The following is a 22,022-nucleotide window of genomic DNA, read 5'->3' on the forward strand; positions in this document are numbered from 1 at the left end:
CACTCATTCCCTCTCTCCTTGCACTTCCTTAAGCTGCAGGGTGACCATGTCCTGAAACGTGCTATCCACGATCCTCTCAGCCTCGTGAATGTACCACAGTGCCCCCAGCTGCCGCTCAAACTCCAAAACCCAGAGTTCGAGTTGCTCCAGTCGCAGGCACCTCCTATACACATGGTCATCCAGATCACCAAGAGTGTCTAGGATTTCCCACATAGCCCAGGATATGCAAATCACAGGACTGAGTTCTCCAGACACACCTTAACTAATATAATGTGTACCCTTGCTTTTATTTTACCCTTACTCCTACTTGAGTGTAGACTAGATGCTAGATAGACTAGATCTTCTAGGTGCTGCCTACTTTTTTTTTGGAAATATATACTTTATTCATAAAATAGCTGGAAGAACATACCAAACCATTTCAAAATCACCATCACAAAAGTACAATCAGGTTCAACTTTTACAATGTGTATCACGAAATGCATCAATACAATAAATGAATATTACAATCATTTGCAGACATTCATTTTGAGCTGTTCAGCCCGAGGGGCTCTCAACAGTTCCGAGTCCCTTGGTGCACTATGGCAGAAAGGTCTTAGACAGTGACCCTTCCCCATTGTGCCTTTGCAGTGGTTGCCCCAAGCTTTAGTGCGTCCCTCAGCACGTAGTCCTGGACTTTGGAATGTGTCAGTCTGCAACACTCGGTCGGGGACAACTCTTTGCACTGGAAGACCAACAAGTTTCGGGCAGACCAAAGAGCGTCTTTCACCGAGTTGCAGATCCTCCAACTGCAGTTGATGTTTGTCTTGGTGTGTCCCCCTGGGAACAGCCGTAGAGCACAGAGTCCTGTGTCACAGAACTGCTCGGGATGAACTTCGACAGAAACCACCACATCTCTCTCCAGACCTTCTTTGCAAAGGCACAATCCACAAGGAGGTGAACAACGGTCTCGTCCCTACCACAGCCACCTTGAGGGCAGGGTGGGCCTTTCTCACCACCAGCCAAGCTACATTCTTGGTATTTGTTGGAAAGTTCTGGCAATGAGGCATTCTGCCAAATGACTTTGACAGTCTGCTCGGGGAACCATCCCACAGGATCCACCCTCTCCTTTTCCCTCAGGGCCTCTAAGACGTTACGTGCCGATAACTGCCTGATAGACTTGTGGTCAAAGGTGTTTCTCTGCATAAATTTTTCCACGAGGGACAGGTGGTATGGCACGGTCCAACTACTTGGAGCGTTCCGTGGCAGCGTGGCCAGACCCATCCTTCGCAACACCGGGGAAAGGTAGAGCCTCAGCACCTAGTGACACTTGGTGTTTGCATACTGAGTGTCTGCACACCGCTTGATGCAGCCACGCACAAAGGTGGCCATCAGTATGAGGGCGATGTTGGGCAAGTTTTTTCCACCTTTATCTAGAGGCTTGTACATCGTGTCCCTGCGGACACGATCCATTTTCAACCTCCAGATGAAGCGAAAGATGTCTCGGGTGATCGCCACCATGCAGGAGTGTGGAATGGGCCAGACCTGGGCCACGTACAGCAACAGCGAGAGTGCCTCACACCTGATGACCAAGTTCTTACCCGCAATGGAGAGGGAGCGTTGCTCCCACATGCCCAGTTTCCTTTTCAACATTGACACTCACTCCTTCCAGTTTCTAACACAGGTGCTGCCTACTGCTTGGTTCCAGGGTCATCCTCTCACTCTCTCTTCTAGGTGCTGCTGACTGCCTGTTGCAGGGTGGTCCTCTCTCACTGTCCCCTTGGTGCTGCTAACTGCCTGTCCCAGGTTTTTGCACTTGCACTCTCCTCTAGGTGCTGCTGACTGCCTGTCCCAGGGTCCTCCTCTCACACTCTCCTCTAGGTGCTGCTGACTGTCTGTCCCAGGGTCCTCCTCTCACACTCTCCTCTAGGTGCTGCTGACTGCCTGTCCCAGGGTCCTCCTCTCACACTCTCCTCTAGGTGCTGCTGACTGTCCCAGGGTCCTCCTCTCACACTCTCCTCTAGGTGCTGCTGACTGTCTGTCCCAGTGTCCTCCTCTCACACTCTCCTCTAGGTGCTGCTGACTGTCCCAGGGTCCTCCTCTCACACTCTCCTCTAGGTGCTGCTGACTGTCCCAGGGTCCTCCTCTCACACTCTCCTCTAGGTGCTGCTGACTGTCCCAGGGTCCTCCTCTCACACTCTCCTCTAGGTGCTGCTGACTGTCCCAGGGTCCTCCTCTCACACACTCCTCTAGGTGCTGCTGACTGCCTGTCCCAGGATCCTCCTCTCACACTCTCCTCTAGGTGCTGCTGACTGCCTGTCCCAGGATCCTCCTCTCACACTCTCCTCTAGGTGCTGCTGACTGCCTGTCCCAGTGTCCTCCTCTCACACTCTCCTCTAGGTGCTGCTGACTGTCCCAGGGTCCTCCTCTCACACTCTCCTCTAGGTGCTGCTGACTGCCTGTCCCAGGGTCCTCCTCTCACACTCTCCTCTAGGTGCTGCTGACTGTCCCAGGGTCCTCCTCTCACACTCTCCTCTAGGTGCTGCTGACTGCCTGTCCCAGGGTCCTCCTCTCACACTCTCCTCTAGGTGCTGCTGACTGTCCCAGGGTCCTCCTCTCACTCTCTCCTCTAGGTGCTGCTGACTGCCTGTCCCAGGGTCCTCCTCTCACACTCTCCTCTAGGTGCTGCTGACTGCCTGTCCCAGGGTCCTCCTCTCACACTCTCCTCTAGGTGCTGCTGACTGCCTGTCCCAGTGTCCTCCTCTCACACTCTCCTCTAGGTGCTGCTGACTGCCTGTCCCAGGGTCCTCCTCTCACACTCTCCTCTAGGTGCTGCTGACTGTCTGTCCCAGTGTCCTCCTCTCACACTCTCCTCTAGGTGCTGCTGACTGTCCCAGGGTCCTCCTCTCACACTCTCCTCTAGGTGCTGCTGACTGCCTGTCCCAGGGTCCTCCTCTCACACTCTCCTCTAGGTGCTGCTGACTGCCTGTCCCAGGGTCCTCCTCTCACTCTCTCCTCTAGGTGCTGCTGACTGCCTGTCCCAGGGCCCTCCTCTCACACTCTCCTCTAGGTGCTGCTGACTGCCTGTCCCAGGGTCCTCCTCTCACACTCTCCTCTAGGTGCTGCTGACTGTCTGTCCCAGTGTCCTCCTCTCACACTCTCCTCTAGGTGCTGCTGACTGTCCCAGGGTCCTCCTCTCGCACTCTCCTCTAGGTGCTGCTGACTGTCCCAGGGTCCTCCTCTCACACTCTCCTCTAGGTGCTGCTGACTGCCTGTCCCAGGGTCCTCCTCTCACTCTCTCCTCTAGGTGCTGCTGACTGCCTGTCCCAGGGTCCTCCTCTCACACTCTCCTCTAGGTGCTGCTGACTGCCTGTCCCAGGGTCCTCCTCTCACACTCTCCTCTAGGTGCTGCTGACTGTCCCAGGGTCCTCCTCTCACACTCTCCTCTAGGTGCTGCTGACTGCCTGTCCCAGGGTCCTCCTCTCACACTCTCCTCTAGGTGCTGCTGACTGCCTGTCCCAGGGTCCTCCTCTCACACTCTCCTCTAGGTGCTGCTGACTGTCCCAGGGTCCTCCTCTCGCACTCTCCTCTAGGTGCTGCTGACTGCCTGTCCCAGGGTCCTCCTCTCACACTCTCCTCTAGGTGCTGCTAACTGCCTGTCCCAGGGTCCTCCTCTCGCACTCTCCTCTAGGTGCTGCTGACTGCCTGTCCCAGGGTCCTCCTCTCACACTCTCCTCTAGGTGCTGCTGACTGACCCAGGGTCCTCCTCTCACTCTCTCCTCTAGGTGCTGCTGATTGCCTGTCCCAGGGTCCTCCTCTCACACTCTCCTCTAGGTGCTGCTGACTGCCTGTCCCAGGGTCCTTCTCTCACACTCTCCTCTAGGTGCTGCTGATTGCCTGTCCCAGGGTCCTCCTCTCGCACTCTCCTCAGGAAAAGAAAAGTATTGTATACTGATTAAAAATATGTAAGAGCAATCTGGCATGTGCACTTAGGTTAAAGACATCTTTTTATAAGGTATAGTTAAAGATAAAATTAGGAGTGAAAACTGAGCTGTGATTTTGCACAATGGCTTTGCAAATTATCAAACTATTTGTTTTCACTGGAAGAAAAAGTTGCTTTTGAGTTGCATGTTTTAATCTGATCTCTCGACAATCATCTGCTGAATTGCCTTTTCCCATTCCTGTTGTTTACAGATATATTGGCTGTAAAATCCACCTCGAGCTGCTGAGAGACAGCTCTGCAGTTTCCTTTTAATGTGTTTAGGGTCACAGACTGTGACAATTGGAGTTTGAAAACATGTCATGGCCTGCATGCAAGGCTGTAGGAACTGTGGAGAAAAGGATATGCATGCAGGTAACTTACACTTGGGGTAGAATTTTATGGTCCCTCACTGCTGGGTTTGTTGGCTAGGAGGTTGGTAAAATTCCCCAGCTGACCTTCCTGCTGTAATCCCGCTGCCCCTGACCTTCCGCACTATCACTGGGGGGGCATGAGGCCTAGGGGGACTCACCTGCCCTTGCCCCAATTGAGGCCCTTAAGTGGCCAATTAAGGGCCACTTCCTGCCTGGTCTCAACTTTGAGGCTGCCAGAAGGGGTTCCAGGGCGGGGGAAAGACCTAGTAGGCCACCCTGCTCGGGCCTTGGACAGGAATGGGGAGGGTGCGCCCCTCGAGGGCCCCTTTCCATATCAAACACCCCTTCCACCCACCCCACCCTCAGGGTCTTTCCCCTCCCTGATTCTCCCTTCAAGTCCCCTATGCCTCCTCTACCATCCTCCTCTCACCTGCCCTCCCTGCCAAGAGGACCCACACACTTACTGGCCCTGGACTTCAGTGCTTAAAATCTGGGGACTACTTGTTGTTCTAGTCCAAGCAGCTGCTGCTGCTGCTGCTCGGACTATAGAGCTGCCAGCCAATCTGATTGGTTGGCATCTCTCTCTGAGGCTGAATTTGTGACTGAGCAAGCGGTGGGAATGCCATCTCTAGCCAATTAACACACCTTGGAGCATGGGGCTGCCATGGTTGGTGGACATACATTCCCCACCAACTCTTCGGGTGGTGGGGCCTGAAACCCCGTGATCCGAAAAATCTTGCCTTTAGTATTTGCACCTCCTAGTGACCATTTCTTGACGCAGCTCTCCAGTTGGGGATAAAGTGTTATGGTCCAGAGTCTTAATGGCTTGTGGGGGAACCCAACACTCCAACCATTGATGGTTACATTGGAGGGTACTAGGAATATAAGGCTGCACGTAATATGGGAGCCACCCCTACTTCCAACGTTTTTAATATTCATTCACAGGATTTGGGCTTCGCTGGCTGGGCCTGCATTTATTGCCCATCCCTTGCCCTTAAGAAGGTGGTGGTGAGCTGCCTTCTTGAACTGCTGCAGTCCGTGTGGTGTAGCCACAGGTTGGGCAATGCTCAGTCACCAGCCAAAAGGATGTTGAGTAAATTGTTGGTGTTGAAGAACTTGTCATGACAAATGCGGCAAACTTTGTTTATATTTCAAAATTTGGATGCATTGGATTAGAGCAGGGCTGCTGAGAGCCTGAATGGCAGAGACTGGGTTCTGTAACATAATACTGCACCTGCAGTGTTGTCTTTTGAGTTCAACCAGATACGACGGCAGGGATCATCGTTCTTGCAGAGCAGCACAGGTGGCTGCGTGAAAGAATGTGACAGCAACCTTTTAGCCTCAATTCCCATTAATGACCACATTAAGGCCCTTTTGTACAACTACTTAACCAAAACTAGGCACAAAACTAGTTGGGAATGTGAGTTGTGAGGAAGATGCAAAGAGGCTTCAAGAAGATTTGGAGGAGATGAGAGCCCATCGGACGAGGAAGGTCCGGAGGCCCAGGAATATCAGGAGGCTGCAGAGGGTCAATATTAGCATGATCACACCATGGATGAAGGAAGATGTGGGAGACGTGCCCATGATACTTTAATTGCTGATAGATTCCAGGAAGAGTAAAGTGAAGTGAAGGCATATGCCCATAACTCTCCTAGCCCTCAATGCTTTTCCCTTTCATCTCCAACCACTTGCAGCAAGAACGAGTCCTGCATTCTCAGTTCACATTCTGGCCTCGTGAATCACCAGGCCATGATCTCTGTTTTGCTCTGCGGTGGATCTGAGTGTACTCACTCTGGGAACTGAGTCCACTGAGGAGGAAGTGATGTGAGAGAAGACTTGAAGCCTTTGCCACCATCTAATGATGCAAACACTGCTGCGACTGAGATGTGGACATGCCTAAGGATCTCCTCCTCCTGTGCATGTCTTGTCTTCTGCCACTACCACTGAGGAGTCACAAATACCACTAGAATATAAATGCTGATGAGCCGCCCCCATTCAACAGTGTTCGTTGAGGAAGAAGGGTTAGAAACGCTTACATTACACACTTCAAATAAAGATTTAAATACACCTCTCTGTCACCACACAAGGGTGTGAACACTAGTTCAGCTGAGGTTGGCATCACATGAATGTTAACGTCATAGCTGGGCACTCACTGAGTGGGAGGATGGCTAAACCTCGACATAAGAGAATTCCACTGTACAAAGTCAGTTAACCGAAATATTCACAAAAGTGCAATTTCTTTACAGTTATAGCATACCTGTGACCCAAAGTGCCATCATAATTTCTTAACTACCTACCTCTATGCCTGGGTGCAACCCCGACATCTGCAGCAGAGGTGGAGGCAGCCTGCTGACTGCTACGTCCTGATGTCTGTGATGACCTTGGCGGACATCCTCTGGTGGCCCGTGGCCTGGAGGGCGCCGGCCTCATAAAGGGTCACCTGCTCGGGGCGGAAGAGCCCTTGGCGGCCTGAACAACTGGAGTGGATGGGGTCACAGGTAGCGGGGACTGTGAGCAGCTGCACACACTTGGAGTGTCCTGAGAGGAGACCCCCGAGTGTTCGAATGGCGCACCATGGACTGGTGCTTGGTTGCCTTGTGGGCCTCGATCTGCTGGTGCCTAGAAAATAGAGTTTCAGTTGATGAACGTGAGCTACATGAGACTGCGTGTGAGTCGCTGTGATTGTCAGGATTTGATGAAGTGATGGAGTTTGTCTTCACTGGCTCTGTGAACATTTTAACTTAGTGCCATTCTCCTGCCTTTCCCCTGTAACCCTGCACATTGCATCTATTTAAATGATCATCCAATGCCCTCCTGAATGCTTCAATTGAACCTGCCTCCACCACACTTGGCAGTGCATTCCAAACCCTAACTACTCGCTGTATGAAAAAGTTATTTCTCACCTCGCATTTGCCTCTTTTGAAAAACACTTTAAAACTGTGCCCTGTGATTCTCGATCTGTTTATGAGCAGGAACAGTTTCTCCCTATCTACTCTGTCTAGGCCCCTCATGATTTTGAAAACTTCTATCAAGTCTCCTCATCGCCTTCTCCTCTCCAAGGAAAACAATCCCAACTTCTCCAATCTTTCCTCATAACTGAAGGCTTTCAATGTTTTTATTTGTGGCTGGAGGACATCTCTATGCATGTCCTGAAGACAGGTGGGCTGGAGAGAGTGAGACCATGTGTTAGACTGGCGTTTAAACGCGGTGCCCAGACCTTTGACCCCACCAGCTGACGGTGGGCGGATGAATCAGCTCCTGACCCGTCAGGTGATACGGCCAGATACTCGCCTGTGCATAATTAATGAGCTTCCAAGCAGGGAATCAGGTCCGAGTTCTGGCCATTCCGGCCAGTGGGCTGGCACCACCAAAGCCGGCCGCCACTGCACTTAGTCTTATAGATGGAAAAGCCCTCCCAATATAAAAATCATCATACTCTGATCACTCTTCCACTCTACAACATTAACGCTTTCTTGTTGCATACTACTAAATCTAAAATAGTCTATTCCCTACTTGATTCCTCACCCTGCTGATCTGAAATATTACCTTGAGTTCATTCCATTAACTCGTCCTCTGAGTGGAATCTTGTGGAGGTGACGGGGTTCTTGGCCCCTGGGTGGAGAACTGGCAAGAGCCCCATATCACCTTTTTTTTCAGGATAGCTTGTTGCACCTTCTTCCACTGAGGCACTTGACAGATCAGTGGTGGGCTTGCCCCTGGGATCAAGGACCCTGCGGACAGAAGTCCCACCCGCAGAGAGCTGTATTGAATGGCAGTGCCACCGGGAAGGTGGTGGCATCTGCCGATGTGATGTACATCCAGGGCCTAGGATCATTGCTGGATCCCAGACCACAGATGAGTGGTAAGAGAGAGCAGTCGCAGGCTGGGTGTCCCCACCCTCCTCCGGATTAAATGCTCCCCGCCACGAAATCCATCACAGGGCAGGGCACAAGATTCCACCCGATAACTACAAATTTCTTTTGCGCGGTTTATATGAAGTGTTATGATCCCAGCTGATGTTAATGCTGGAACAGTCACATCCCAGAGTGGAACCTGGCATGCGCAGAGACAACCGGGGCCCACTGAGAACTGTCGTTCCCAAACTCCAAGGCTCGATCTCTGATCTGAAAGGTTTTTTTTTATCGTTTTTCTTCTTGGGTTCGTAACAGAAGCTTAAGTCTCTCATTATTACTCTATTACCATTGTTACATGCACCTTGAATTTCCACACCTTTACCACTACCTAACATAAAGGATGTCACTGCCTCCTGGATCAAAGTACACAGGATTTTTTTATTCATTCACGGGATGTGGGCTTCGCTGGCTGGGCCCAGCATTTATTGCCCATCCCTAATTGCCCTTGAGAAGGTGGTGGTGAGCTGCCTTCTTGAACCACTGCAGTCCATGTGGTGTAGGTACACCCACAGTGCTGTTAGGAAGGGAGTTCCAGGATTTTGACCCAGTGAAAGTGAAGGAACGACGATATATTTCCAAGTCAGGATAGTGAGTGGCTTGGAGGGGAACTTACAGGTGGTGATGTTCTCATGCATCTGCTGCCTTTGTCCTTCTAGATGGTAGTGGCCGTGAGTTTGGATGGTGCTGTCGGAGGAGCCTTGGTGAATTCCTGCAGTGCAACTTGTAGGTGGTACACACTGCTGCTACTGTGCGTCGGTGGTGGAGGGTGTGAATGCTTGTGAATGTGGTGCCAATCAAGTGGGCTGCTTTGTTCTGGCTGGTGTCAAGTTTCTTGAGTGTTGTGGGAGCTGACTCATCCAAGCAAGTGGGGAGTATTCCATCACACTCCTGACTTGTGCCTTGTAGATGGTGGACAGGATTTGGGGAGTCAGGAGGTGAGTTACTCTCCGCAGGATTCCTAGCCCCTGACCTGCTCTTGTAGCCACAGTATTTATATGGCTAGTCCAATTCAGTTTCTGGTCAATGGTAACTCCCAAGGTGTTGATAGTGGGGGATTCAGTGATGGTAATGCCATTGAACGTCAAGGGGCGATAATTAGATTCTCTCGTCGGAGATGGTCTTTGCCAGGTAACTCTCGAACATACGAACATACTAATTAGGAGCAGGAGTAGGTCACTTGACCCCTCGAGCCTGCTGTGCCATTCAGTGAGATCATGGCTGAACTGATTATAACCTCCTGCCTACCTTCGATAACCTTTCAAACCTTTCTCCCCTGATGCTCAGCAATCTCTGCTCCTTGAACTCTAGCTCAAAAGCTCTAAGCTGAAGTTCCTCAAGATGCAGGCACTTATTGCAGATGGAAATGTCTGGGATTGCACTGCTTTCCACAAACTCCCACATGCTGAAGGTGCACCACACCACCTGCCCAACACTGTACTACTATTAGGGGGCTTATAAAATATTATCCCCATCCTTTATTATCAAGGCTACATCCTATTCTTTCCATTCTGCTGGTCTCTTCTAAGAGTCAAGTATTGTGCAATACTTAGTTCCCAACATTGGTCACTTTGCAACCACATCATCATAATGGCTATTATATTAAACCCAGTAATTTATACCTATTTTGTTACAAATGCTTTATGCATTCAGATTGAGTGCTTTCAGCTTCAACTTTTATCCATTTAATTTTTCCTGATGTCACCTTAGTCACGGATGTCATATTAGCTCAGTTCACTTGTCTATCCCTTGCTAATCCACTTTTATTTTAGCCAAACCACTACTTTGCTCTAAAGCCTCAATATTTCTCTTACCACTTTTGAATTTACTCTTTCCCGAATCCACTGAATTTACCTTCATTAGTTTAAAGCCATATCTACTGCCCTCATTATTTGACATGTTGGGACACTGTTTCCAACCCAGTTTCAGTGGAGCCTGTCTCAACAACAACAACCTGTATTTATATAGCATCTTCAATGTAATGAAATGTCACAAGACACATCAGAGTAACATTATAAAACAGTTTATGACACTGAGCCACATAAAGAGATACTAGTCAGATAATCGAATGAATCGTCTAAAGAGGGGGAGGCAGTGGTGTAGTGGTATTGTCACTGGACTGGTAATCCGGAGACCAGGGTAATGCTCTTGGGGACCCGAATTTTTAAAAAATCTGGAATTAAAAACATCTAAATGATGACCACAAAACCACTGTTGATTGTCGTAAAAACCCATCTCGTTCACTTTCCTTTCAGGAAGGAAATCTACTGTCCTTACCTGGTCTGGCTTACATATGACTTCAGATCAGCAGTAATGTGGTTGACTCTGAAATGGCCTAGCAAGCTGCTAAAAAGTCAATAAAAAGGAATGAAACTGGGTAGACCACCCGGCATCGAGCTAGGCACTGAAAACAACAATGGCAAACCCCAGGCTTGTCGACCTTGCAAAGTCCTCCTTGCTAACATCTGGGGGCTTGTGCCAAAATTAGGAGAGCTGTCTCTCAGACTAGTCAAGCATTAGCCTGACATAGTCATCCTGATGGAATCATGTCTGACAGAAAATGGCAGGACTGTCCCACTAGCAGGACAGACCCAGCAGGGGTGGCAGCACAATGGTATACAGTCGGAAGGTAGTTGCCCTGGGAGTCCTCAACATCGACTCCAAACCCCATGAGGTCTCATGGCATCAGGTCAAATTTGGGCAAGGAAACCTCCTGCTGATTATCATGGATTGCACTTCCCCCCTCCACCCCACTCCTCAGCTGATGAATCTGTACTCTTCCATGTTGAACACCACTTGGAGGAAGCACTGAGGGTGGCAAGGGTGCAGAATGTACTCTGGGTGGGGAATTCAATGTCCATCGCCAAAAGTGGCTTGGTAGCACCACCATAGACCAAGCTGGCCGAGTCCTAAAGGACATAGCTGCAAGACTGGGTTGGCGGCAGTTGTTGAGGGATTCAACAAGAGGGAAAAACATATTTGATCTCATCCTCACCAACCTGCAGGTGCATCTGTCTATGATAGTACAGATGACCATTGCACAGTCCCTGTGTTCACATTGAGGATACCCTCCATCGTGTTGTGTGACACTACCACCATTCTAAATAGGATAGATTTCGCAGCTCAAGACTGGGCATCCATGAGGCACTGTGGGCAGCAGAACGGTACTCAACCACAACCTGTAACCTCATGGCCCGGCATATCCCCCACTCTACCATTACCGTCAAGCCAAAGGACCAACCCTGGTTCAATGAAGAGTGCAGGAGGACATGCCAGGAGCAGCACCAGGCATGCCAAAAAATGAGGTGTCACCCTGGTGAAGCTGCAACACAGGACTACTTGCATGCCAAACAGCATAAGCAGCAAGTGATAGATGGAGCTAAGCGATTCCACAACCAACGGATCAGATTTAAACTCTACAGTCCTGCCACATCCAGTCGTGAATGGTGGTGGACAATTAAACAACTCACTGGAGGAGGAGGCTCCACAAATATCCCCATCCTCAATGATGGTGGAGCCCAGAACATCAGTGCAAAAGATAAGGCTGAAGCATTCGCAACAATCTTAAGCCAGAATTGCCGAGTGGATGATCCATCTCGGCCACCTCCGGAGGTCCCCAGAATCACAGATGCCAGTCTTCAGCCAATTTGCTTCACTCCACGTGATATCAAGAAACAGCTGAAGGCACTGGAAGGCAAAGATTATGGGGCCTCACAATATTCCGGCAATAGTACTGAAGACTTGTGCTCCAGAACTTGCCATATCCCTAGCCAAGCTGTTCCAGTACAGCTACATCTACCTGGCAGTGTGGAAAATTGCCCAGGTATGTCCTGTACACAAAAAATAGGACAAATCCAACCCGGCCAATTACCGCCCCATCAGTCTACTCTCGATCATCAGTAAAGTAATGGAAGGGGTCATCAACAGTGCTATCAAGGAGCGCTCGCTTAGCAATAACCCGCTCACTGATGCTCTGTTTGGGCTCCGCTAGGGTCACTCAGATTCTGACCTCATTGCAGCCTTGGTCCAAACATGGACGAAAGAGCTGAACTCCAGAGGTGAGGTGAGAGTGACTGCCCTTGACATCAAGGCCGCGTTTGACCAAGTGTAGCATCAAGGAGCCCTAACAAAACTGGAATCAATGGGAATCGGGGGAACCTCTCCTCTGGTTGGAGTCATAGCAGAAAGGAAGATGGTTGTGGTTGTTGGAGGTCAATCATCTCAGTTCCAGGACATCACTGCAGGAGATCCTCAGGGTAGTGTCCTAGGCCCAACTATCTTCAGCTGCTTCATCAATGAGCTTCTCTGCATCATAAGGACATAAGTGGGGATGTTTGCACAACGTTCAGCACCATTCGCGACTCCTCAGATACTGAAGCAGTCCATGCCCAAATGCAGCAAGACCTGGACAATATCCAGGCTTGAGCTGACAAATGGCAACTAACATTCACGCCACACAAGTCCCACGCAATGACCAACTCCAATGACAGACAATCTAACCATGCCCCCTTGCCATTCAATGGCATTACCATCACTGAATCCCCACTATCAACACCCTGGGGGTTACCATTGACCAGAAACTGAACTGGACTAACCATATAAATACTGTGGCTACAAGAGCAGGTCAGAGGCTAGGAATCTGGCGGCAAGTAACTCACCTCCTGACTCCCCAAAGCCTGTCCACTATCTACAAGGCACAAGTCAGGAGTGTCTTGGAATATTCCCCACTTGCCTGGATGAATGCAACTCCAACAACACTCAAGAAGCTTGACAGCATCCAGGACAAAGCAGTCCTCTTGATTGGCATCCGTTCCACAAACATCCACTCCCTTCACCACTGACAAACCGTGACAGCAGTGTGTATCATCTACAAGATGCACTGCAGAAACTGACCAAGGCTCCTTAGGCAACACATTCGAAACCCACAATCGCTACCATCCAAAAGGACAAGTGCAGCAGATACATGGGGAACACCACCACCTGGAAGTTCCTCTCCAAGACTCTCACCATCCTGACTTGGAATTATATCGCCATTCCTTCACTGTCACTGGGTCAAAATCCTGAAACTCTCTCCATAACAGCACTGTGGGTGTACCTACACCACAGGGACTGCAGTGGTTCAAGAAGGCAGCTCACCACCACCTTCTCAAGGGCAATTAGGGATGAGCAATAAATGCTGACCTCGCCAGCAATGCCCACATCATGTAAATGAATTTTAAAAAAGGTAGGTTTTAAAGAGTGTTTTAAAGGAGGAAAGCGAGGTTGAGAGGCAGAGAGGTGCAGGGAGAGAATTCCAGAGTTTGAGGCAACTGAAGGCCTGTCCACCAATGATGGAGCAATTATAATTGGGAGGCCAGAATTTGAGGTGCAGTTGTCAGAGGTTTGTGGGGCTGGAGGAAATTACAACAATAGGGACGGGCAAGGCCATTGGAAAATTGAACACAAAGTTGAGAACTTTAAAATCAACAAGTTCCTTATCTGGGAACCAGTGTAGGTCAGCGAGCACAGGGGTGTTAGGCGAACAGGACTTGCTGCAAGTTAAGACACAGGCAACGGAGTTTTGGATGACTTCAAGCTTATGGACCGTGGAATGTGGGAGACCAGCCAGGAATGCATTGGAATAGTCTAGAGGTAATGAAGGTATGAATGAGGGTTTCGGCAGCAGATGAGCTGAGACAGGGGTGAAGGTGGACGATGTTATAGAGGTGGAAATAGATGGTCTTTGTGATGACATGAATTTGAGGTTGGAAGCTCATCTCTGGATCAAATGTGACACCAAGGTTGTGAAAAGACTGGTTTAATGTCAGACTGTTGCCAGGGGGAGGGATATGGAGTCTGTAGAGAGACACAATATAAATGGGAGTCCTTTCCTTTTATTTAAAAAGCTCAGAACACCTGGGTCTAGGGTAATGTGTAGAGATCGCTACTGGCCCAGAGAATAGCCACAGTTGTATGGCAAAGGCATTACCTGGAAACTGGAATAAGTCATTGCCTCGAGCTAGTTCTGCCATTCAGCTAGGTCATGGCTGATCTGCACCTGAACTCCATTAACCTTCTTTTGCTCCATATCCTGAATGCCCTTTTTGAACAAAAGTCTTTTTGAATCTTAAAAACACCAAATGACCTCCAATTTCTGCAGCCTTTTATGGCGGACAGGGTTCTAGACTTCTGTTACCATTTGTGGGAAATAGGTGCTCCTTGGTTTTGCTGCTAAATCGTCTAGCTGTAATTTTAAGGTGATGCCCTCTTGTTCTTGATTTCCCCCCGAGGAAATAGTTTCTCTCTATCCTATCCCTTCATTATTTTAAAGGCTCCATTAGAGCACCTTCTATCTTCTAAATTCAGTGGAATGCAAACCTATTTTATGCAACTTATAATTTATCCTTAACAGCAGATTGTCAAAGTAAAATGGTCTTTAGAGTTGCAAGCTTTGTCAATCAAAAGAAAAAAATGATTGTGTCAGAATTGACGAAGGATAGGTGATGGCATTATGCCTTTCGTGATGTATCCCTGAATGACGGTGAAACTTAATTCAAAACAGGGACTAATGCCTGCAGATCATCATCAAATACAGAACAATTAGGGAAATGGACTTTCAGCTTCCCAATCTGATCCTTGCCACCAGTTCACACTTTTTCTAATTGCTCGGTCTAACCCTATTCTCACTATTGCAAGTGCCAGTGTTGGTGTGAGTGCATGCTTGTCTTTCACAGCTGTTTTGAGCAGGCATCAACCTCTCCTGTTTACAAAGAAACTTCTGCCAAATGGGCACACACCACTCTTTTCATTGATGAAGACAAAGTGCCAAGTGTTTGTTTACTTGGCCTACACTTTCCCCTCTGACAGCCTCCCCTCACAAGCACACTTTCACAGCCTGGATGGGATCAGGGCAACTCGGCCTCTCGAACGACACTCTGCAGTCAGTTGCCCATGTGCGTGTTGTTCGGGAATAACAAGTTCTGAGGTAAATTCCCAATCTGGGAACACAGATTGCAAAATCCGCCTGGAATCGGTGAATTTATCCTTCTGTGTGAAAAGTCAACTCCTCAAGTAGTTTTTTTACATTAAAAGATTGAATTATCCAACTCAAATTCACCCAGTAAAGTAGGAATTCAGTGTTTAAAAAAAATGATAAATTTAGAGCCTTAGGAGAAAACTATTATCGACAATGGCTGCTACTATAGAGAATGGAAGTCCCTCTGTATATTACAGCGAATAGCAGACACTGTAAAATAAGAGGACAAGCAGGCCTGTGCAAAACCTAAGAAACTAGTAGACCCTGTGTTTGGTAGGAAATTCCTTTTGGTTTGTGAGTTTTGCATTTCTGGCATAGATAGTACACATATTAATTACATTACAATATAGTCAGTGTTCAAAATAACTGCGGGTTGTGGGTGATTTCACCCCTGAAACACCAATAGCCCACAGTAAAATAAAGACAGGGCAACAAATTCAAGGAAGGCCGCTCCTGTTCCTTACATGATGGCTCCTCTGGTCTGTGTATGAAGAATTGCAGGTGCAGGGAGTGGGCTAACAATATGCAGTTTAATTGGAGGAGCAACGAGCAAGCAAAGGAGACAGAATCTGTGAGGAGCTGCTCCTCCAATCACAGATTCTATCTTTTCTAAAACAAAAATAAAAATACCTAGAAAAACTCAGCAGGTCTGACAGCATCTGCGGAGAGGAACATAGTTAACGTTTCGAGTCCGTATGACCCTTCAACAGAATATTTTTACTTAGTTCTGTTGAAGAGTCATACGGACTCAAAACGTTAACTGTGTTCCTGTCCGCAGATGCTGTCAGATCTGCTGAGTTTTTCCAGGTATTTTTTTGGATTTCCAGCGTCCGCGGTTTTTCTGCTTCTATCTTTTCTCCGCTGGCTGCTCCAGCTCCTCCAATGAGAGATTCCCGCCCTCCTGCTCTTGCTGCTGCTCCTGAGACACAAGGTATGATTGGTGGAACAGTGAGGGTGGGAGGTAGGAAACCTGCCATTGGAGGAGCTGGAGCAATTGTCTTAGTATTCTTCTGAACTGCGACGACCAATTCAGGTCGAACTTTCAACAACCCCTGGGTCCGGGACAAGGCCTAGGGAGAAAAACAGAAAAGATAATGGATGGAGACGGCCAGAAAACAAGCCAGGAACGGGCCCAAGGCACCCACCTGTACCGAGGACAGGGACAGCAGCTAGGGGGGGAGAAGGTCCATCACATTTTAATTTTGTGTGGTGGGTGGAGACTGGGGAGGCAATGAGAAATGAGAAGAGAACCATGCAGATTCATTTGGCCTTTTACTAACTTACCTAAACTGTTGATGCCTGTCTGATTTCTGTTTCATTGCATCAAATAGTTGGAATTTTAGATGAATCTGATCTTAGTTTACTATTGGAAATTGGGAATTATATTTAGGAACTTAGGAACAGGAGTAAGTCATTTGGCATTGCAAGCCTGTTCCACCGTTCAGTTAGATCATGGCTGATCATCAAGATCATTAAGAAGCATTTGGATGTGCACTTGCAATGCCATGGTATACAACGCTATGGGCCTAGTGCTGGAAAATGTGATTAGAATAGTTAGGTACTTGTTTGACTGCGCACTCAATGGGCCGAAGGGCCTTTCTCTGTGCTGTAGGCCTCTATGACTCTATCAATCAATGCCACTTCCCCACACTATCTCCATATCCGTTGATGTCATTAGTCTCCAGAAATCTATTGATTTCTGTTTTGATCATTCTCAATGAATGAGCTTCGACAGCCCTCTGGGGTAGAGAATTCCAAAGATTCACCACCCTCTGAGTGAAGAAATTCCTCCTCATCTCAGTTTTAAATGGCCTACCTCTTATCCAGAGATTATGTCCCCTGGTTTTAGACTCACCAGCCAGGAGAAACATCTTATGAGTACCTACCCTGTCACGCATTATAAGAATTTTGTAAGTTTCAATGAGGTCACCCCTCAGTCTTCGAAATTTTAGGGAATATAAACCTAGTCTCCTCAATTTTGCCTCATACAATAATCCCATCATCCCAGGTATTAATCTGATGAATCGCCATTGCACTCCCTCTATGGCAAGTATATCCTTCCTTAAATAAGGAGACCAAACTGTGCATAATGCTCAAGTGAGGTCTCACCAAGGCTTTATATAACTGCAGCAAGACATCTTTATCTTATACTGAAATCCCCTCGCGATGAGGCCAATATACCATTTGTGTTCCTAACTGCTTGCTGCGCTTGCATGCTAGCTTTTAGTGACTCATGAACAAGGACACCCAGGTCCCTTTGGACACCTGCACTTCTCAGTGAATAACTTTGGACTTATTCACATTATATTCGAACTGCCTTGTTGAAGCCCTTTCACTAGCCTGTCCAAATCCTTGCATTCTCTTTGGTGTCATCAGCAAATTTGGAAATACTACAATTGGTCCCCACATCCAAATCATTTATATAAATTGTGAACACCTGTGGACCTAACACTGATCCTTGCGGTACCCCACTAGTAACAGCCTGCCATACTGAGAATGATCTGTTTATTCCTACTCTCTGCTTTCTGTCTGTTAACCAATTCTCAATCCATACTAGTACATTTCCTCCAATTCCATGCGCTCTAATTTTATTTATTAACCTCTCTATGGGATCTAATCAAAAGCCTTCTGAAAATCCAAATACACCACATCCACTGGTTCTTCTTTACCTGTGCTACAAGTAACATCCTCAAAAAAAACTCAGTTTATCAAACATGAATTTCCTTTCTTAAATCCATGTTGACTCTGCCCAATTTTACCATGCTTTTCTAATTGTCCAGTTATCACATCCTTTATAATAGATTCTAACGTTTTCCCTACTACTGGTGTCAGTGGTTCTGCATCTCCCTCTTCCTCCCTTCTTAAATAGTGGGGGTACATTTGCTACTTTCCAGTCCGCAGGAACCTTCCCAGAATCTATAAAATTTTGAAAGATATCCTCCAATGCACCCACTATCTCTCTTGCCACCTCCTTCAACACTCCAGGATGAAGCTCATCTAGTCCATTGGATTTATCAACCTTCAATCCAGTTAACTTTTCAAGTACTACCTCTTTACTAATACTAATTCCTTTTAGCTCCCCAGTTCCAAAGTCGCTTAGTTGCCTAGTATTTCTGGGAGATTTTCTGTATCTTCTTCCGTGAAGAGAGATGCAAAGTAACTGTTTAGTTTCTTCATTTCCCTGTTCTCCACTATAAATTCTCCTGACCCACTTGTAATGGGCCCTCATTTGTCCTAGCTAATCTTTTCCTTTTCTTGTACCTAAAGAAGCTTTTACCTATCTTCCTTGCCTTATCTTCCATGCTAGTTTGCATTCATATTCTCTTTTCCCTTTCTTAATTAGTTTCTTGGTCCTTCTTTGCTGGATTCTAAATTGCTCCCAATCCCCAGGCTTACCACTTTTTCTGGCATCCTTATAAGCCACTTCCTTTGCTTTAATGCAATATTTAACTTGTTTCATTAACCATGGTTGATTTACCTTTCTCTTTGGGTGTTTGTGCCTGAGAGAAATCAATATTTGTTGTAGACCATGTAGTATTTCTTTAACTATCATCCATTGACTGTCTAGTGTCATATCTTTTGGTATATTTTCCCAATTTACCAAAGCCAACTTGCCCCTCATGCCTTCATAATTTCTTTTCTTCAGATTTAAGATCTTAGTTTCAAAATGAACTATATTGCATTCAAACTTAATGTGAAATTCTATCATATTATGATCGCTATTTACCAAAGGCTCCTTTACAGCAAGGATATTAATTAGCCCTCTCTCATTACACAACACTAAATCCAAAATAGCCCAGTCCCAAGTTGGCTCCTCAACATACTGTTCCAGAAACCCATCTCGTACACACTCCAGGAATTCCAACATAGCATTAGTGCTGATTTGGTTTACCCAGTCTCTATGTAAATTGAAGTTGCCCATTATTACTGTCTTACCCATATGCATCTCTAATTTCCTGATTTATACTGTGCTCAACATTACCACTACAGTTTGATGGCCTACAAACAACTCCCTTTGCTGTTTCTGAGCTCCACCCAACTAATTCTATATCTTGATCCTTCGATCTAAGATCTGCTCTTACCAATGTATTGATCTTGTCCCTTATTAAGAGTGCTACCCTATCTCCTTTTCCTTTTTGCCTATCCCTTCTAAATACAGAATATCCTTGGATATTTAGTACCCAATCTTGGTCACCCTATAGCCACGTCTCCGTAATGGCAATTAAATCATACCCATTTGCCTCAATTTGTGCATTCAAATCATCAACCTTTTTTGCGAATGCTACGTGCATTCAGATAGAGTGCCTTTAACTCTTTTTTTTACTTTATTCTATATTCTGATCCTATTTGATGCTTGCCTATGCATTTAGGTGATGAACAAAGACATTTCATGTGGCAAGGCAAGGAACCTTAACTCGTGGAATGGTGATACCTTTGCTGATGCATGATGTACATAATCCAGCAAAGTCATGTTCTGTTAGTACTATATGGACTTCATCCTGTATTGCACTTGCTAACTGCATGAAAAACTGAAATGTTGAAATACTGAGGAAAGTTTGGTGATTTCATACAAATGCGTTGGTTCACAGTCTTGACAGTGATAGAGTGTAAACAAAGGGAAAACTAATGTTAACTTTAAGTATTTACTACTTTTGATTATAAATGAAAACTTTCATTTCAATCCGAACTGCTGTTACTCACTTTCCATATGTTTTCTCATTTATGTTTTCTCTGTTCTGGTTTTGTTTGAGTCACTATTGCACAAGCCATGCATTGCCAAATAAAGACGTCACTTTGCAAAATAAATTCATAATCTAGGATTGACACATGGTTAGCATACTATTTTGATCTGATGAGTCCTTGTCTTGAGATATGATAAGCTGCTATATATATTTCCGCTTTGTATTTGTGTTACCTTGTCTATCTAAAGAAAGAAACCCTGAAAAAGAAATTCAGCACAAACGCAGAAGGTAATGTTGCCACATGACTAATAATGAAGCTAGTGAAAATGAAAAGGAGCCCCTAAATATCAAGAAGTAACCCTCGAGAAAATCTCAAAGGGAGCCCTCATCAGGGTTGGTTGGGGTGGGGGGGGGGGGGGGGGTGGATTTATGTTGACTCCTGAGTAGATTATAGAATGTTGGAAGCAGCAGTATTAGAATTGGGCTGATGCTCTTTAAAGTTTAGAAGAATGCAAGGTGATGTCATTGAAATATTTCAAATTCTCAAAAGGCTCGACAAGATGCTGAGACTGTTTTCCCTGGCCAGGGAGTCATGGTCTCTGGATAAGAATTTTGAGCATTAAAGGAATGAAGGGACATGGAAATAGAATGGGAAAGTGGAGTTGGTGTAGAAGACCAAATCTTATGGAAAAGCAGAATAGGCTCGAGGGAGACTTTTGGCCTACCCCTCCTATTTCTTATGCTCTTATGGAACACAGGCTATTTGGTTCAACCAGTCGGTGTTGGTACTTACCCTCCATATGAGCAAATGGTTCTAATTCTGCTACTTCCCTCAAAGTACAGTGGTTCAAGTCCTACTCCAGATACCTTTATACAAAAACCAGGCTGACATTCTAGTGCAGCACTGAGAGTGTGCTGGACTGTCAGAGGTGCTGTCTTTCAGATGAGACATTAAACTGAGGCCCTGTCTACCTTCAAAGGTGGATGTAAAAGTCTTGTATTTTTGGTAAGTATAACCCAACCCAGGCAGATTGTTGATTGTTTTAAGGTGCGGGGGTGGCGGGGGTGGGGGGGGGGGGTGGGTGCGGTGGGAGGTGGTGATGGTGAAATTAGTCTTTATTGACTGTTCAAGGCGATTGATAGCAAATCATTTTCCTTCCAAAGTCCAATTTTCTTTTCCAACATGCCCATTTTTCCCTTCTATCAAAAACTGATTTCTCTGCCTCCCCCTCCCCGACCTCCCCTCACCTGTCTTCACCCAACAATGCTCCCCACACACTCTTCATCAGAGGTTATTGCAAAGCGATTGTCAGTGAAGCCTCTGTCTGATAGTTTCCTCTCTTTCATACTGTCCCATGTCTGAACCAGCTGAAATAAACCAACTCAGCATAGACTGAGAATTGAAGTTCCTTTACTACACTGTGCACGAAGCCCCAGGGTCTCTGTGCCACCTCTACTAACAATCTCTTTCTTTTACCTACATGTTTTAGCTTTGGGAGGCACAGAAGATTCAACAGGTAAATGTTTCTTCTTTCAATAATCCTGAAGCATTGTACCACTATCAATAATACTACATACTACAGTTGTATTATATGAAATATTTCAATGTGTTTTGTATTAATTCATGTTTCATCATCCTTTGTGAGCCCTGTTTCTGTTAGGCTAATTGTTTGGGGAAGCGGTTGATCAGTCTCTGACTTGCACTTTCTATGGGAAACTGTTGTTGACATTATCTTGGTTTAAGTGAGTAGCTGAAAAACTAAGTCTGCCCAGAACTTGAACTCTGCTTCCATGTTGGATAGTTGTTACATTATTTCATGAATAATCCAAAGAATATGAGCTCAGATCTCACACAACAGATTGAGAATTTGAATTCAGTGTAAAAAGAAAAAAAATTGGAAATAAAAACAAATAAAAGTGACCATGAAGTTGTTGGATTATTGTAAAATATCCACTGGTTCACTAATATACTTTAGGGGAGAATACCAACCATCATTAGGCAGACTCGACATCTGTCACTCCACTTGCACATAAACATGGTTGACTCTTAACTGCCCTCTGAAGTGATTTGTTAAGCCATTCAGT

The 22,022-nt window shown here is 46.6% G+C and overlaps 1 protein-coding gene across 7 annotated transcripts in view; it reads left to right on the top strand.

The window, feature by feature from the left end:
- Positions 1-22,022, top strand: part of LOC121283022 (sideroflexin-5-like) — a 301,687-nt gene that overhangs the window by 53,760 nt on the left and 225,905 nt on the right. For all 7 annotated transcript variants that reach the window (XR_005944169.1, XR_005944171.1, XR_005944172.1 and 4 more), the window contains one exon: positions 21,428-21,454. Coding sequence is in view for 4 of the 7 variants with exons in the window: in XM_041196941.1 (XP_041052875.1) it covers positions 21,428-21,454 (27 nt within the window). In the remaining 3 variants the exon portion in view is untranslated. The remainder of the gene's footprint in view (positions 1-21,427; positions 21,455-22,022) is intronic.

This window comes from Carcharodon carcharias, chromosome 1 (genome assembly GCF_017639515.1).
Source record: "Carcharodon carcharias isolate sCarCar2 chromosome 1, sCarCar2.pri, whole genome shotgun sequence".
NCBI lineage: Eukaryota > Metazoa > Chordata > Chondrichthyes > Lamniformes > Lamnidae > Carcharodon > Carcharodon carcharias.